The following is an 18,281-nucleotide window of genomic DNA, read 5'->3' on the forward strand; positions in this document are numbered from 1 at the left end:
TCTCCCCCTCTCTCTCACACACTCTCTGTCTCTCCCCCCTCTCTCTCACACACACTCTGTCTCCCCCCTCTCTCTCTCACACACACTCTGTCTCCCCCCTCTCTCTCTCACACTCTGTCTCTCCACCCCCTCTCTCACACACTGTCACTCCCCCCCTCTGTCTTGCCCCCTCTTTGACTCTCACTGTCTCTCTCTCTCTCCCCCCTCTCACACTGTCTCTCCCTCCCTCTGTCTTGCCCCCTCTTTGACTCTCACTGTCTCTCTCTCTCTCCCCCCTCTCACACTGTCTCTCCCTAACCTCCTACCTCTCACGCTGTCTCTGGTTTTCAACCCCTACCCCAAATCCCAATTTACATTAGTTGAAACTGTAGAGATGTGGTTTGTCAAACTCTAACTCTTCTCCATCTTTGCTAGCTGAATGAAAAACTATGTTGTCTGCTGGAAAAAACAACAAGCCATGACATCAAAAACACACTTACTTAATATTTTAAAATACTGCATGGCAAAGGAAGAATAGAATTTCTATTACTTTTTCCTCCTGACGATGAAATAAGACATTTCAAGACTAAAATGAAAATATCTAGGCACCTAAAACAGTCTAAACAATTAACAGAGGAGATTACTAGAGTCAAAGGGTATTTCCTCTTGACACCTTCACCAGGGTAAAGGATTATAAAACTCGCTCAAGTGAGAGAACTGCACGGTAGTACAGTCAAATGGAAACTTCTGAAAAAAGAAAAAAAAAACAATAAAAAAACTCCAAACTAAATAAATAAAAAGAGATACATTTTTGGTTGTAAAACATATGCACATTTATTGAGACATTAAATAAAGTCATATTTGTAAATATTAATACTAATTAAAGGATGTTAAATTGTATAGAAAACCATTGAGAAACAGTCATTTGAATTTTAGTGCCTGATATAAAACCTTGACGTTAGTGAAGATGGCGCTGAACTACCAGAGTAGCCATTACAGGTCAATAATAACAATTTTCAGTGTTATATACATTTTTGGTGGACACATGTTTTCTGACAAGGTGTAAGTACACATTTATTACTTCATAAAACATACTACATGATAAAAGTACAAAACATTAGACTCTCCACAGAGAGTAAAAAAATAAAAATATCAAAATCAAAAATCAAATAGAAAATCCACAAACATAAAACCTCACTTTGCTATCAGGGTATATAATATTACTGTACAAATACATATTGAGCAGCTGCCAGGAACAGGCTGCCTCAGCACACTGCGATCAATCCATTCAAGGAAAATCTGAAGCCAGATGCTGAAGAGTGCTTTTAGATAGATCAAGGTGAATGCTGTCAAGGTAGTGCATGAACCTGTAAAGAACAACAGAACATTTAACACCAGGAAACTGTCAGCTATTCTTTGGTATTTCAGGTCAAAATCTTCATTTCGAAACTCACGCTGCCCCTCCCCATCTTCACACTCAGTCTGTTGTTCACACTCAGTCATTGCTCAAAGGTGCGACACGTTTAAAAATAGCCAAACAAATGTCCGAGACTAAAGCTCATGCTTCAAGACGAGCGATGTGAAGCCCACATCCTTTCACATACCCATGTAATATGCGAGTCATTTTAAAAACATTTTGATTCAAGAGTAGGATTTCCATTGCTGAAAACAAACTCAGACTAATAGGATCAATTTGGGAAAAGACAAAATAAACACCTTCTGGTGTCTTCACCCATTTGAGAGTGAATACAACCACATATGGGGAAGACTATTAGAATTTGTGCAGTCATACTGTGGATATAAAAATTCGACACACCCCTGTAAATGAAACCAAGATAAATCATGTTGTCTTTAAGTGAAAACAATACAAATCATTTTAGAGGGAAAAATGGGAAGAAAAAAAAAAAGTAGAATGACCTGCTTGCATAAGCGTGCACACCCCTAAACTATTACTTAGTTGAAGCACCTACAGATTTTATTACAGCATTCAATCTTTTTGAGTAAGAGTCAATCAGTTTGGAATGTCTTGACTTAGCAATATATTTCGCCATTCTTCCTTGCGTAAATCATTCTAACGCTGTCAGATTGGCAGGGCATCTCCTTTACAGCATTTGGCAGACGCCCTCATCCAGAGCGACTTACATTTATCTCATTTATACAACTCAGCAGTGGAGGGTTAAGAGCCTTGCTCAAGGGCCCAACAGTGGCAGCTTGGTGGTGCTGGGATTTGAACTCACAAGCTTCCAGGCAGAAGGCCAATGTCTTGACCACTGAGCTACCACCATCCCTATCACACACCATCTCCTGTGCACAGCCCTCTTCAGGTCACCCCACAGATTATTGATTGGATTTAGGTCTGGATTCCAAAACCTTGAACTTGTTTTGGTGAAGCCATTCCTTTGTTGATTTGGAGGTTTGCTTCGGGTCGTTGTCATGCTGAAAGGTGAAATTCCTCTTCAACTTAAGTGTTTTAGCAGAAGACTTAAGGTTTTGGGCCAAAATTGACTGATATTTGGAGTTATTCATTATTCCCTCCACCCTGATTAAAGCCCCAGTTCCAGCTGAAGATAAACAGCGCCAAAGTGCTGCCACCACCATGCTTCACTGTGGGGATAGTGCTCTTTTGGTAATGTGCTGTGGAATATAGCATCATGGCCTAAAAGTTCACATTGGTCCTATCAGACGATAACAATATTCCACATAGTTTGGGAGATTGGATGATTTTGTTGTTGTTGATTTTTGGTTAAAAAAGGCTTCCGTCTTGCCACCCTACCCCATAGCCCAGACATATGAAGCATTCAGGAGATTGTTGTCACATGTACGGAGCAACCAGTCTTTGCCAGGAATTGCTACAATTCTTTTAATGTTGCTGTAGGCCTCTTGGCAGCCTCCCTGACCAGTTTTCTCCTGAACTTCTCATCAATTTTAGAGGGACGTCCTGTTCTTAGTAGTGTCACCGTCGTGCCATATTTTCTCCACTTGTTGATTATTGTCTTTACAGTATTCCATGGTACATCCAATGTCTTGGAAATGTTTTGTAACCCTGACCTGACTGATATTTTTAAAGAATAAGATCCTGTACCGGCTCTGTAGGCTCTTTGTGGCCCATGGCTTTTCCAGTTGGATGTTACTAAGAAGATGTTCGGAAAATCCTATAGGAACAGCTGTACTTTATTTGGGGTTAATCACTCACTTTAATTGATGGCAGGTCTAAACTAATTAGTATTTAAAATGAGTTTTAATGTGACTGGTTGATTCTGAACACTGCCACATTCCTAATTATAAAAGGGTGTGTACACTTATGCAAGCTATACTTATGTATCGGGGATTTTTCTTTTCCCCCCAAAACATTTCTGGGTGTTTGTCACTTGATATTTATATTTTGCAGTTTCACAATAAAGGTGAAAAAGGTTCTGACATGATTTAACCTAGTTTCTTTTTTCTTTTTACATCACAAAAACCTGCCATTTTAACAGGGGTGTGTAGACTTTTTATATTCACTGTAAGTGGGGTTTTTTATTTATTTATTTTCTCGGTAGAGTAACTATAGTTGTGTCTGAAACTATTAGCACTAAACTTGTACACTGTATTTTGGGGTCTGCCATTTTGTAATGGTTTTTTAAAAAAAAAAACAGTGGAGAATATCCAGTGCACTCTTAATCATACGATGTACTGTGAGAGTTAGTATACAATGTACCCTAGTGGTCACTAAATATACTTAATGAATTGATGAGTTTAATTTACACTGCGCCTTTTACATAGCCAAGGTCACTTAGCAATTCGAGAGATGAAAAAGGCTCTTTAAACCCCCCCAGGCTTCGGATTTTATGATTACTTTTGCCTCGTAAAGTCATTTCTATTGCCACAAGTTTGATTGATATGAATAGCTTGGTGATTTTATTGTCCCTAGGTTTGATACAATATCATTTGCATCGATCACTAATAATAGTGTTCTATGTACCGTTTCTAATTTTCCTAAGGGATTAGTGAGTAGGGGACCATTTTGAGAACAGCGCAGGACACATTTAATTAATAAGACACATGCACTTAACCAAAGCTACATATTTGAACTCAATCTTCCAGCCACCCCCACGACCCAACTTTAACCACTGAACTTGAACTAATCTACTACCCCATGCGATACAGTACATCTGATTTTGAATCTATGAATTGTTTCTCGTATTTCAACTTCGAGAGTACAGTTAGAGCTCTCAAAACTGTTACCTGCGTTTGACCTTTCCCTGCTCCTTCAGTCTTTCTGATCTACAAATGGTGCGCAGAGAGGGCAGGTAGTCCACAGTTGCTGCCACTCTGTTCCCCTGTGTGCTGAATGATCGGCTGGTTAGAACAGTGGTCATCACCTCCCTCCTCATGTCCATCACCCTGTAACACAACATAATGTGCACTGAGGTTACATGGTCAGAAGTTAAACGCAAACATCAACTCTCATTTTTATGTTGAAAATGTTGATGGCGCAATTAAATGGTTACATGGAAAAACATCAAATTACAGGCTTTTTAGTGGCTAAACCCAAACATACCCATGTTAGCTGGGACATACTGGGCCATTCTGGCTATATACTGGCAACATACTGGGCATTTTTCTTTTTGTTCTAATGCTCTACATTGTTAATGTAATGTATTACTCTATAATGTATATCTAATACTCTGTAACAGGGGTCAGCCATTGGTGGACTGTGGTCCTAGTGCAGATTCAAATCTGGGCTTTGACTAGGCCATTCCATAACCCTCCATTTCTTGGTGAATCTGCTAGTGTGATTAGGATCATTATCCTGTTGAAAGGTCCAAATTCAGATGGCCTCACAATATCTTCAAGTACTCTTTGATATGATGCAGAATTCATAGTTCAATGAATGCAAGTTGCCCGATCCCTGAGGAAGTGAAGCAACCCTAAACCATAACATTTCCACCACCGTGCTTCACAGTTGGTATGAGGCACTTCTCCTGAAAAACTCTCTTTGGTCTGCACCAAATATGTCTACTGTTACTGTGGCCAAACAACAGCCTGGTCTTTCCCTATATGCTCATTGGCAAACAGTAGTCTTGCAAAGGCTTTTTCCTGGCACACTTCCCATGCAGGTTAAAGCATGCATTTTGACACCAACTGTTGCAAGACTTGCTAGCATATCCTGTGATGAAATTTGGGGTTCTTGGAGATTTGATTTTTTAATTTTTTTTTTAAATCCCTTGCCAGATTCATAGTCATCCACAATCTTTTTTCTGAAGGGCTTACAGAACTTTTTGATCTTGGCATGATGACCCCACAGACCTCAATATCAAAGGGAACACCAGACACTAGATATGAGAGGAGAATAAATAAGACTCCCTAATCAGACTCTAATCACTGGCACCCAATCCTGAACACCTGATTCTAATTTTATGGATTTGAATGTGTGATAAATGTAGGGGTGTACTTACTTTTTCCATGTGACTGGTCTGGTTTTTGTTCATTTAAATTGTGAAAAGTACTACAAAATGTCGATTTTGTGTCATTTGATAGAGTGTATCAACTTTATTAATAGGCGATGTTTCAAAGAGGATCAAACGTTTGCTTGGTTTTTCACATGACTGTAGATCATTAAAATCTGTATTAATGTTCATTTCCTTTTGCTTGACAGTGATCAGTTTGGCTGAAACCTTTAAACTGTAGCTGCTTGCTCTTCAACTGCTTGAGTTGTTGTCATTTGTGTTTTTAATGCTTTCTGTACTCGATGTATCCCATTTTATCTGCAGATCACAACATACGTTTCTACACCACTGTTTATCTTAAAACAGGAAGTAACCTGAGAAGTGACGCATTATAACTGTAAACACCGTAAATCTGTCCGGTCATGTGCGCTTGATGATTTTTAAGTACTACGTCCTGCCCATAAAGAAAAAAAAAACAAACAAATCTCACTCATTTACACAGTTGTTATATTCTCACCTGGTTTCAAGTAGTTTCTTGTGAGAGAGGCTGAATCTCTGCCTGTGTGAGGCTACAGGAAGGGTGAGCTCTTCCACAGTCTCCGTCCTCATTGGCTCCTCCAACTCCTGGACTTTATTCCAGGCTTCAGAGATCCTAGCCTTACACTTATAAAAACTCATACTCCCTAACACACCTTGGATGTCTTCTAGGTCAAACCCACTCATATGACCGCCACACTCCAGACGAAAATCATCGGTCATTCCGCACTTGATCTCCGCTCCTGTCCCGCTGAAGTCCTGGGGTCTGCATGCTCCCTCTGCTTGAGGATGCTCGTAGTGCAGAGATGAGTCCAGAAATGACATGTGGTCCAAATACTCTGCTAAGGAGCTCAGGCACTGAGACACACACTGACTCTTTTTCCTCTCAGCTTCAGACAACTCAACTCTCATCCTCACAGCTTTGGATGCTGGTGGATCCTGAGCAACCTTATCCTGTGCGAGTTTTGTGTCAGATCTGGGCTTAGGCAGGGACAGAAAGCCATCCTCTGATTCTGAGTCAGACTGAAGAGCACTTTTATTGTCTGTGTACAGCTGCTTTTTCTGCCTCATTCTACAGGACACTTTGACAGGGCTTGTGTCATCAGAGTGCTCTTCCTGCTCTACTATGTTGCCGTATTTAGATAAGAGCCCAGGCTGTGGTTCAGTGTTCGATGACAATCGTTGTCTGTTAATGAGGTCTGGCAACGGACGAATGGGTAGAGGCAGCAGCACTTCCAGGTTTGAGTAAAGCAAATTCACACCGGTCCTTTCAGCTTCTGAGAGAAGATTCAAGCATCTCATCCTGTCCACAGCTGAAGGTTCACTCTGAAAGACGACAGGTATAAAGTACTTAAAGCACAAACAAGATTTAACAAAGACATTTTTAGACAAGTTAGGCCTGTCAGGATAATTACGTTACCGACTTATCGTACGATACACGGACGTGACCTCGATCTCGCCCATTGTGTTTACATGCGTGTTTGTTTATATAAGAACGAACGTCACGTTCATGTCGTCTCGTCTGCTCCGGGGCTGTCAAATTAACATTCGAACTTCAAATATTCGTCGAATTTAAGATATAAACGCACGTTCGAATGCAAAAACTCTGTGTTCCAATTTAAGATGTGCAGTGAGCACTAGCGCTGATTTTAATTAAAACGTACTGTTGAAAAAAAATGACACAAGATATTAATGTTTTTTTATAGGAAGAAAAATGTAGAAAGAATCGTTCTAGCGTGTGAAACAATCCAGTCGTAGTCAGTAATGTCGGGGTTTGAGCCGCTTAATCTGTGTGAGCTGAATCTGAAGGGCGGTAAACTGAAGCGCTTTACTAGCGGGTTAATGAACTCACACAAACATCCTATACACATATGAGATTAATCAGACATTTACACACAACATATACCTCATATTACAACTCAGTTCTGCACAAAATGACACGAATACACACGTGAACTAGGTAGAACGATAAGTCACGTCGTGAATACGCTCTTTCCGTAACGACGCCCTAAAACACTGACAATAAATAACTAAAGCATAAAGAACTCACAATATTGTATTATATTGTAAAGTTATTTCAGGAAATCAGGTTTTCACATGTTTTTGTTGATAAATGTTTAAGTTAATATATAAATTGTGTGTAAAATTGACATAAAATAAAATTGATTTAAATTAACAAACATGACAATGAAATATCGACTAAATTTAAAGGATATTTTCATCAGAAGACAAAAATTATTTGTTGACATTCCAATAACAATGTCTGAATATTATTAAGAGCTAAAAGTTCGTTGCTCTCTGAAAGGGTGTACTTGCATTATTATGCTGTTATATTATCATTATATCAGCGGCATAAAATGGTCTTAAAACGACAATAATATCGTTGATCGCAATTATTTCTGGGACAATATATCGTCTGACAAAAGGAGTAATCGTGACAGTCCTAAGACGGGTTAAAAACAGACCAACGGAATTAACCTGCAACAAATCCTCTACTCCTTTTTCTTGCTGGGTGTTCAGAAGCCCCAACAAAGACTCTGTGCATCCAACATGACAGGGTGGTACACTGGCTAGAGGAAATGTACCACCAACAGCGACATTTTCCACTTCAGCAGCCTCTTTCTTGATCTCACACTCGGATGCTCCTGAGCAAAAACAAAAACAAGGTGTTGAAAAGATGCAGTTGTTTGCCACGCTGCACGATCGAATCCCATTTCCGTACCTACGTGTACTTACCTGACTGTAAGATGGGACGTAGGACCTGGCGTCCTCCTCCACTGCGGGTCCAGAACTGCAAGTGCAGGAGGCTCTGCCGGATGTCACATCTGTTCCAATGCAGCAAACATGACAAGTCCTGCGTGTCCGTCCTCACGTTTTCCACCAGGCACAGCAGCTGCAGGTAACTCACCACATCCACCTGGGACATGACGGAGCCGTTAACAGACTATATACACACTCTTCAGCGGTGACACTAGATAAAAACGGGTCTTACCAAAGAAGGAGCTTTGAAATGGATTTCATCAAAGTAGCAATCAAACATTGCACTGAATGTAGGATCTGAAAAAGAACGACTCCAGATAATTACTTATATTACTATCTTCCAACAAAGATGTCACGATGAACCAAGCGGGCACCATTTTAGCACTCACCACTGGTTGTTAGGATGACAGGTCTTTTGGTGGTCATCATAAAGGTTTTAACTGCAGCCAGGAATCCAGTATCATCATCAAATATGACGTCAACTTCTTCAAACAAAATGAGGGAAGTGGCAGTTCTCTTGCTTTGCTCTTCAGAGGAGGCTTTAGTCTCTTTAGTGACTTTGCTCGATGTCTTGGGACAGCCTTTTCAACAGGAAAGAATCGCTTTAGATGAAACATTTTCCTGTCCTTAAATATCCGTCGCCCTGTCAGAATTATTAAGATGGTTTGATTAGAAAACGTTGCTTCTTATATCTAACTTTGCACATGACACTTACTCGTTTGAGCCTTTTTATCTTGATTAACGTCATCTTTGCCTGTCGGTCTTCCGCCTATCTTGAAGAAACTTGCCAATGATTTCGGTGCCAAGCTTCCTTTCCTCGATGTAGCACCTCGAGGGGACTGCGGTGGTTTCCTGGGCGATGACACAACTCGTCTAGGAGAGTTCACCTTCCCTGTGATAGGAAAAGGATAATTGAGTAACACAGACTAAAATGAACACCTCAAACCAAACAGATCCAAGTACAATTCAAGCCCTGTGGAAAAAAGAGCATATGCATATAAACAAACATATACAGTACATGAATGCAATATGTTTGGAGTATGTAGCATCCACTCACTAGGTGAAGAGCCAGGTTTGTTTGAAAGACCACTGCTGCTGGAACTGTTGAAGAAAGTGGGCTTATGGGAATTGACCACTTGGATGTCCACTTGATGAGACTGGGTGGCTTCTTTCAACTGAGACAAGATCTGACGGCCGCTACGCTGAGAGGAACAATTTACCTCAAACACCTAGGGCAGACCATTAAACATATATCTTTATTAGAGTTATTACACTGACTACGTTTACATGCACATCGATAATCGGATATTAATCAGAATTTGGCAATGTTTTAATTAGTATCGAGTCATGTAAACGCCGCAATCCGATTGCCCTGATTCAGATTAAGACAAGATTCAGATTCCCACCCCGGAATATGCCCGTTTTAATCGGAAATTTGTTGCATGTAAACACCTTACTCAGAAAATCCACTGAAAGGAGATACATGCTCGTGCTCGGTTCACAAGGAATTGTGGGTGCTAACAGATGCTTAGCTGTAGGCTAAGTATTTAGGAATGGCATACTTACAACAACCACGTATACAGGAATATTCTGATGCCTGTACGTATATAAACATGGTAATCCGAATATGGCTGCAACCGAATAAACTGAACTGGATGTGCATGCAAACATAGTCAGTGTCGTGGTTTCACGATTATGGTCACGGTGTATGATCGGACATTTACCTCACCGCTGACTTTTTCAAAATACAGATTAAAATGCAGCCTTTCTGTCTATTACTGTCTACCTGTTTGCTTTTGTTTGTTTTCTACCCGATCAAATTCCTTACTCCAGTGGTTCTCATCCCTTTCTTTTTCAGCTGTGCCTCCTTGAAAATGTAGATCGGATTTCGACAACCCCCTCCCTCTGTACTCCCCCGTAAATCATACTACAACAACCTCAGTTTCTCCTCCTAGGATCTGAAAACCAGTCGGCTGTGTAATGCTCTACGACCCTAACAGCCTCCAACCCTAAAGCCTTCCAACCCCAATAGACTCCAAAACTCTAAACGTTAGCATGTTACATTACTACCTCCGCTGATACTATTAGCATGATGGATGCGTAAAGGGAATTTTGTACAAAGATTTTAGAATAAACTATGAATTGATTTCCCTTTAGTTATATTTTTAGAGTAGGTTTACCAAACCACGAAAATTTCTAAAAAACAGAAACGTATTACACATGAGAACAAGCACCTTGAAGCCGAGCTCCTGAGCGCAGGCATATACGGCCGCGGTTTTGCCTACTCCGGTGGGGCCTGTGATGAGCAGCGTGTTACAAAGCATGTCCTCCGCATCCTCCAGCCCCTCGCTACTGTCACCTCCTAACCAGGACTCTACACAGGCACACAGCACAGTCAGGAACATACAGGCCTAGACACATCGATCTGATTTGAGCTTCAAGAACGGCAGTGTTATTTACCGCTACTATCATCCCCTTGCTTTCTCTCCTGCTGCTTTCTTCTCTCTTCACGGTCAGCCCGGAGTTTCCATTCCTTCATCCAACTAGTAATCAAAATGATAAAAGAACATCCGTGATGTACCTTTCCTACTGTAGTTTACAGTATTCCTGCAAAAAAAAAAAAAAAAAAATCAATCAATGGTGCTGAACAGTGCAGACCTGTGCAACTTCCTAACAGAAGCTGTGTTTCCAATGACGTCACTAGAATGCTGGGGCTGGTACTTCTCGGTCCAGGGCACATCCTCAGCAACACAATCTGGGAAAATGATCGACAATAACAAAATTACATTAAGTCTCAAATGTAGGAAGTCGATCACAATTAGTAGTAGATGTAGTGACAGTAAAATAATGTTCAGCTTGTCTAATACAATGTATGGAAAAGCTTAAAATAAATAAATAAATAAATAAATAAAAACCCAGAGACCTAATATATTTTCCCTTACCTTTGGTGCATGTTTCTGAAGGCGGAGAGTCAAGGATAATAACAGAGTCACACTGCTTCTTGTCCTCTGTGGGTTTGGGCTCCTCCTCTGTCCCCTTCTTGTTTCTCAGTGATCGTCTCGTCCGGCCTGAGCTGCGAGTCACGGTCTCAGTGGCTTCGGGTGTTCCACCACTTGCAGAACCCGGGCTGTCCAAAATAACTACAGTCTCCTCCTCCTTATGAACAGACTTCTGTTTCTTGGCTAGCTTGCCTGGTCTCTCTCCATCGTCTACACGCTTACGCTTTCTTCCCACGGACTCAGTCAAGCCCACGGGGGTAGCTGTTTTAGGCCCACACTCCGGTTCTGAGGACGTTAATCATTAGGGAAACAATTAGGCATAAACATTTTTATCTTAAAATCTCCATGATGTTCCGTAGCATTTAGTATGAATATATTCGCCTTAATTTAATCTATAAGCTAGTGCGCTCCAAATCAATGCCTGTATTTGCATTTAGAAGATATTCAAAATTTACAGTCTCCCTCTACCACCGATACAGATCAGCAATTTTGATGACATCATTCTGCACTTCAGCTTCTCATCAGATTTTCCATCCAATCAAATGCTCTCTAGAATCTGAAACATCTTCACTTTGAAGAAGTAAGTATTTTAACTTTCAAGTATGGCTTAGCCCCGGCTGTGAGGTAAGCTAAATGCTATTGGCTATTTAAAAAAAGGGGGAGGGGCCACTCGATATGTCCGGCCCCGACTTCCTGTTTCAGTGGAAATTAAATCAACACATCGACTAACGCTGTGCGTTTCAAGGCACTTCATGTGGATTTGAAATGTTTCAAAAAATTAAAAACACAGGCTTACCTGCAATTGCAGCCTGTAAATATTCTTTGTGTCTCTTTAGGAATCGAGTAAAAAATCTCTGGACAGGAAAAGAGGGATTGGATGCGCTAATTTCTTCCAACAACCGTTCTCTAACAGGCTCCGAAAAGTTTTCTCGCCTCCCAGAGACCTGAGAAGATTACAGAAAAATCATCTACACTATACGTAATTTCTCCAAAATGACAGCTGATAGATTTCCATATATTTCTCGATTTTAATTCCACACACACAGCCTACCTCTTCTCTGCAGGTTCTCTGAGCAGGAACAGTGACATGGCCTGCGTGGTCCTCCAATGACACAAGTGTTGCAGATGGAATATGGTAACACTCCTTCAGGCAACTCAAGAAAGGATTTTCAGGCCAGGGAAGAGTCCACATAGAGCAATCTGTCCACAGCCATGACAAACCAAACATGTATAACTAATAATACTGTAGTGATTATAATTAGACACAGTGTACAGGAGTGTCCGCTCACCCACGGGTCTCTGCTGCACATGAACCACAGACTGGAATGAAGTACAGGCCTGAGCGTATGCCTCTCTGTTAGCTGCCGTCTTAGCAATCTGCTTTTTAAAAGATTCGGGTAGGCCACTTTTCAGAAACTCCCTCTTTGCCCGGAACTGCTCGTCATCTTGGGAGTTCTCTGAACCCTCACGGCTGTAAAGGTGATATTTAAAAAAAACAAACAAACAAACAAAAAAACCTAATCTAGTAAATAATTCTATAATGCATTTAAAGATTTGAATGTTTTGCACATTACACTCACCGTCCACTTTATGAGGAACACCTGCACATTCATGCAGTTGTCTCATCAGCCAATCCTGTGGCAGCAGCACAGTGTATAAAATAATGCAGATGCAGGTCAAAAGCATCATTTAAAGTGCACCTATTATGGTTTCGAAATGTGCCTAATTTTGTTTCAGAGGTCTCATACGATAGATTTACATGCATCCAAGATCAAAAAACACTTTAATGTGCTCATAATTTAAATTGTTGCATTACCTTTTTTCGCCCCTAGTGTCACAAATGACTCGTTAAATGATCCGTTCTAAATAATTCATTCTAAATTCCTCCTTTCATAGAGTATACTCCGCTCTGATTGGTCAGATGTTCCAGTTTGTTGTGATTGGTCTACCGCTGTCAGCGTGTTCATAAAGGAAACGCCCACTACCATAACGAGTGTCAGCTCCGTCTGTCAGCAAGCAGCCGATGAAGACTAGAGGCGGGGCTTTTTGTTACAATCCTACATAGGTTAGTACAGGAAGTAAAGTCTGGAATCACTAAATCACTAGCTGTTCAGAATCGGTTCCTTCCTTTGGGAGTCAAGAACTCCGTCTGTCGTGCGCTTCGATTTGTGAAACTTTTCAGACGTTCTTACATTCACAAACAGCTCTATAACACGCTACATGAAAGGTAATATTAGAAACACCATAATAGGTGCACTTTAAAGTACACATCAAACATCAGAATGGGGAAAAAGTGTGATCTCTGTGACTTTGACCATGGCATGGTTGTTAGTAACAGAAGGGCTTGTTTGAGTATTTCAGATTCTGCTGATCTCCTGGGATTTTCACAAACAACAGTCTGTACAGTTCACACAGAATGGTGCGAAAAACAAACAAACAAACAAACAAAAACATCCTATGTGGAGGGTCTGCAGGCTGAAACACCTTAGAGAATGACCAGACTGGTCTGTGCAGACAGAAAGTCTATAGTAACTCAAATAATCACTCTTTACTGCTGTGGTGAGCAGAAAAGCATCTCAACAGCAGAAGACCACATCAGGTTTCACTCCTGTCAGCCAAAAACACGAATCTGAGGCTATCATGGGTGCAGACTTGCTGAAACTGGACAGTTGAAGACTGGAAAAAGACCAGGTGATTGTTTTTCCCTCTAAGACATTTTCCCCATTCTTGACCTTCACCTGCATGATTTATTTATTATTATTTTTTGCATTGTGCTGCTGCCACATGATTGGCTGATTAGATAACGGCACGAATGCACAGGTGTCCCTAATAAAGTGGACAGTGAGTGTATTTTCTAAAGTTATACCTGCTGTCATCAAGTATAAAGACGATTGCTGAAGATCTCTGGGATTTTCTTTCCACAGGCATGGAGGAGAGTTTAGAAGCTAGAAAGTGCAAAAGCAACCAAAATGTAAGAGAGACGTTACTTCTTAAGAGAAAATGCCGAACTGTATACTTTGCGGTGTAAAAATGCGTTACCCGGAACGTTCTTCGAAGCCTTACTCGGAGGTATATTTTTTCCTAAAACCTCATTTAGACTGCGAAGTTTTTTCTGACTGTTGCTGCTTTCTTGAGTCGCCGCTGCGGCGTTGCTTAGACCGTCTTCCAAGAACACAACAGAGTCCTGAAAACCAAAAGCCATTTAAGAAGATACTTCAAGACGAGACACCAGAATGAAACTGGTTTCGAATTTACGCAACCTCACCCTGCGTGTGTATAAGCATGATAAAAGCCATACCTCGTCCTCGCAGTAATTTATTCGGGGAGATTCTTTGGTCCTCGTGGAGCATCGCACGCCGGCCTTCTCCCCTGCAGCAGTCTGTTTACTCTTCTGCAGTGCTTTGGCTTTCTGCACCAACTTTTTAGCCTGTTTCCTTTTCTTCAGTGAACTTGATTCCTGATAGATAGGTAAAACAACAACAACACCGTGACTGATAATATAACGTTAATGTATGAAAGTGGAATTATATAGGAAATAAAGGAAACATTACCGGCACTGAAAGAGGACTTAATATTTCAAAATCTCCAGTTTTAGTGGCAGAAGAAGGACACATCCTGGTGAATCTCATTCTGATCGATAAAATACGAACAGACAGTAAGTTCTTTTTGACACTTTAAGAAAATAAAGTCACTGATTACTTTAACAGGAACACATATACACCTGAATTTATGCAGTTCCCCAATCAGCCAATCACGTAGCAGCAGCACGATGCATACAATCAGATACAGGTCAAGAGCAAGTTAACGTTCACATCCAACATCAGAATGGGGAAAAAGTGTGATCTCTGTGACTTTAACGGTGGGATGGTTTGAGTTCTTGACTTATAACTGCATGATCTCCCTGCAGTTCTTGCCTGGATTCCCACTGAAGTTAAGCAGGGCTGAGCCTGGCCAGTACCTGGATGGGAGAAAACTAAGCTTGCTGCTGGAAGTGGTATTAGTGAGGCCAGCAGGGGGCGCTCACCCTATGGTCTGTGTGGGCCCTAATGCCCCAGTATAGTGACGGGGACACTATACTGTAGAAATAGCATTAGAAATAGCGTTTCTCCTCACAGAACTGTCGCTCGCTCAATGTTTTTTTGTTTTTCGCACCATTCTGTGTAAACTCTAGAGACTGTATATAATATCCATGCCCCGATTAAAGTCACGGAGTTCACACCTTTTTCCCCCCATTCTGATGTTTGATGTGAACATTAACTGAAGATCTTGACTGTATCTGTATCTGCATGATTGGCTGACTGGATAACTGCATAAATGAGCAGGTGTACAGGTGTTCCTATTAAAGCGGACGGTGAATGTATAACAGTCATCGAGCCAACGTGTTAAACATCAAACACAACCGTCTGGAACGTACCTGATGGGGCTGTCTTGCTTCTTGAGTGGAGAGAGTATCTCAGCCCTGTAAACATTCTTTCTGTGCCTGGTAGACTTTGGAGTGGAAGCCTGAGCAACGTCATCCTGGCACGCTGCAGACATTTCTGCCTTGGCACGGATTCTCGTCTTGCGAGGAGAGGGATTTCTGTCAGGCACAGGAGTTGCTAGTCTGCGTGTCTGATCTCTGGTAGACCTCCGAAGCTCCTTGACGCTCGGCCTGTTACCGTCATCAATAGAACCGCTCTTGTTTTCTACTTCCGTCGATGTTGGAAGTTCGTCTCGCTTCGGCGTAACCGGTACTTGGTCCATCTGCGCTTTCTTCACAGGCTTTCTACCTCTTTTCTTTCCAACACCGGTAACAGTTTTTTGCTCCGTACTCGGTTCTGGCGTGGTCCGGTCAGGATCGCTCTCATCGGCTTGCTTTTCAGGTTCCTCTGTCTCACAGGAGCTTTCTTTAGCTGGCTTTGGTTTGCTCGGGCCTTTGCTGGGTTTAGTTTTAGAGCCATCCTGACTCGGCTGCTTGAAAGCGTTCATAAACTGTTTCCTTTCTTCTTGGGTGCATTTAGAAGTGGAGCTGGATTCGACCACCGAAAGCTCCAGATCATCTTCATGAAGTACGACGTTCGATTTTCTCTTAAGGTCGGGCAGAACGTCCGTGTTCACCTGTGGGTTCTCAGGGGAAGACTTTTTGCCATCTTTTAATTGACTCTCCTTTTTATTCCTAGTGAAAATCGATGCCATTTTTAACAGAGGGCCCTTGACTGACTCATGACCAGGGGAGATGGGATGCACTTCAGCTTGGATCGTAAGGGTTCTTGGTGACACAGCAGCATCCGTGCAAGACACGGCTTCAGAGCTTTCAGAGGCATGGGTGTCTGACTTCGAATCGGCAGTGACCTCCTCCTCGTTCTGCATCTGGCTCTGTAAAAATTCTTCAAAGGATACAGTAACGGTGCTGCAGCTCAACACTGATGTCTCGTCCACGTTGACCTCCATACTGGCGTCATGCAGAGACCGCTCGTGCTCAGCGTCGCACGTTTCACTCTGGCTGCCGTTCGCTTTTCTGTTTCTCCTCGCTGCAGGCCTTTTCATTCTACACTTGTCTTCTTGTGACGATGCATTATCGTTGCTGAAATGATCATCTGTCTGGCTTTGGGTAGCTAAATTCTTACTTTTACGAGTCTGCAACCCTCCCTTTGCTTTTCTGTCGTCTGCAGCGTTCTTGCTTTTGAAATTTTCTTCATCTAAGCAGATTTCATCGTTTATTTGCGACAGCAGAGCGGCAGTATCGTTGCCTGCTTCATTTATTATTGATTCATCCGGGCTTTCTAATAAACAGTTATCAGTGAGCACGTCCTGTTCCTCCTCCTGTAACTTGTTTTGTTTCCCCTTGGCTTTCCTGGTCCGTTTTTGTCTTGGCTCGGCACTACTCGTCTTAGGACAGACTCCCTCACAGGTAGGCGACTGAACCTCTTTGGATGGAAGCGGACCGCACTTTTGTGAAGAGGTAGTCTTTTCCTGAGCGGGCGACGTTTTCCGAAAGTAGTCTATGATGCTGTTTGATCGAGGCGGGCAGAAAGGTTTGTCCACAGGCTTGGGTAAAGGCAAGAAGTAGTTTGTGATGGTCTTTGTTGTTGTTGGTGGTGGTGATGTGTCATCATCTTTTCTCAACTTCTTGCATGGCTGAATAAAATAATAATAATAATAAGGTGTTATTCGTGAAATAAAATAGCTTTGCATATCGTTAACATTTGAAAACCATCATTAGGTTAATAAATAATTATGACGTACCTGGGTAGCCTCAAAATCCTCAAGAACAGGTGCCATGGCAACAACTCCAGCCATTTCTGTAGTATCTCAAAATCAGAGATCTAAAAATTTTACAATCCTAGAGTGGGGGAAAAACCACACAAGATGTCATTATTCATCAGAATAGCTTAAACTAGTTAGTTCAGTTTGTAAACAAATTGTTGTTGGTAGTTAGAGTTAACTTTAACCAGGTGTATTGTAATGTACAATGTCCTGTAGATAAAGATAAACACACTCACCACACACTCAATAACGCATTGTCCAAGTGCAGGTGACGTTAACACGAACCCATGTTAGCACAACGGTGTCTGATAACTCATAAACAACAGGAAAAAACAATAACAACAAAAACAAACAACTAGGCAACTTGGTGATCTCGCTGATTAGCTCACTATTCAATAACAACGACTTCTATGCTACAGAGCTGCGGAAATGCACACCACACGCACAACACCGCTCACTGAGCTGAAAACATTTTAATTGCTTAAAAATATTTGAGGTTTTTTTTTGTAAACCATTCACTGTAAAAATCCAAAAAACAATTAAACTTATTCCTTTTTCCCGCAAATGGCGCCAAACAACATCGACCGCTTTCACCGCGCCAAAGTCACCAATCACAGCACATTTCGTCATACTCCCCAAAGCGGAAGTTGTGTATTTTTTTGATTAAAGTCCTTATAATATATTTACAATAACAACAACAACAACAAAATATGCATATGTATGGCAATAAATAAGGAAATCATACATGCGATAACGACGGTATTAAAATATATTATTGTGTTAATATAATATAAAACACGGATTTTATTTTATGTGTGTAAGATGTAAGATG

The 18,281-nt window shown here is 41.4% G+C and overlaps 1 protein-coding gene across 2 annotated transcripts; it reads right to left on the reverse strand.

Annotated features, from left to right (window-relative positions):
• Window positions 1-325: 325 nt before the first annotated feature.
• Window positions 326-18,258, reverse strand: atad5a (ATPase family AAA domain containing 5a). Of its 2 annotated transcripts, none has more exons than XM_053612803.1 (23): window positions 17,686-18,258; window positions 17,429-17,525; window positions 15,618-17,320; window positions 14,755-14,833; window positions 14,502-14,660; window positions 14,267-14,387; window positions 14,070-14,148; window positions 12,493-12,674; window positions 12,255-12,403; window positions 12,000-12,147; window positions 11,147-11,488; window positions 10,863-10,959; window positions 10,665-10,747; window positions 10,439-10,578; window positions 9,262-9,433; window positions 8,920-9,096; window positions 8,594-8,785; window positions 8,437-8,501; window positions 8,181-8,361; window positions 7,923-8,089; window positions 5,926-6,770; window positions 4,204-4,362; window positions 326-1,346 (listed from the first exon to the last, which is right to left on the reverse strand). In XM_053612803.1, the coding sequence occupies exons 2-23, from the start codon at window positions 17,480-17,482 to the stop codon at window positions 1,268-1,270; spliced, it is 5,373 nt and encodes a 1,790-aa protein (XP_053468778.1). In that variant the 5' UTR covers window positions 17,483-17,525; window positions 17,686-18,258; the 3' UTR covers window positions 326-1,267. The 2 variants fall into 2 exon arrangements, with proteins under 2 accessions (XP_053468778.1, XP_053468777.1); XM_053612802.1 differs by having other exon boundaries at window positions 14,243-14,387.
• Window positions 18,259-18,281: the final 23 nt, after the last annotated feature.

Source organism: Ictalurus furcatus, chromosome 24, assembly GCF_023375685.1.
Source record: "Ictalurus furcatus strain D&B chromosome 24, Billie_1.0, whole genome shotgun sequence".
Lineage (NCBI taxonomy): Eukaryota > Metazoa > Chordata > Actinopteri > Siluriformes > Ictaluridae > Ictalurus > Ictalurus furcatus.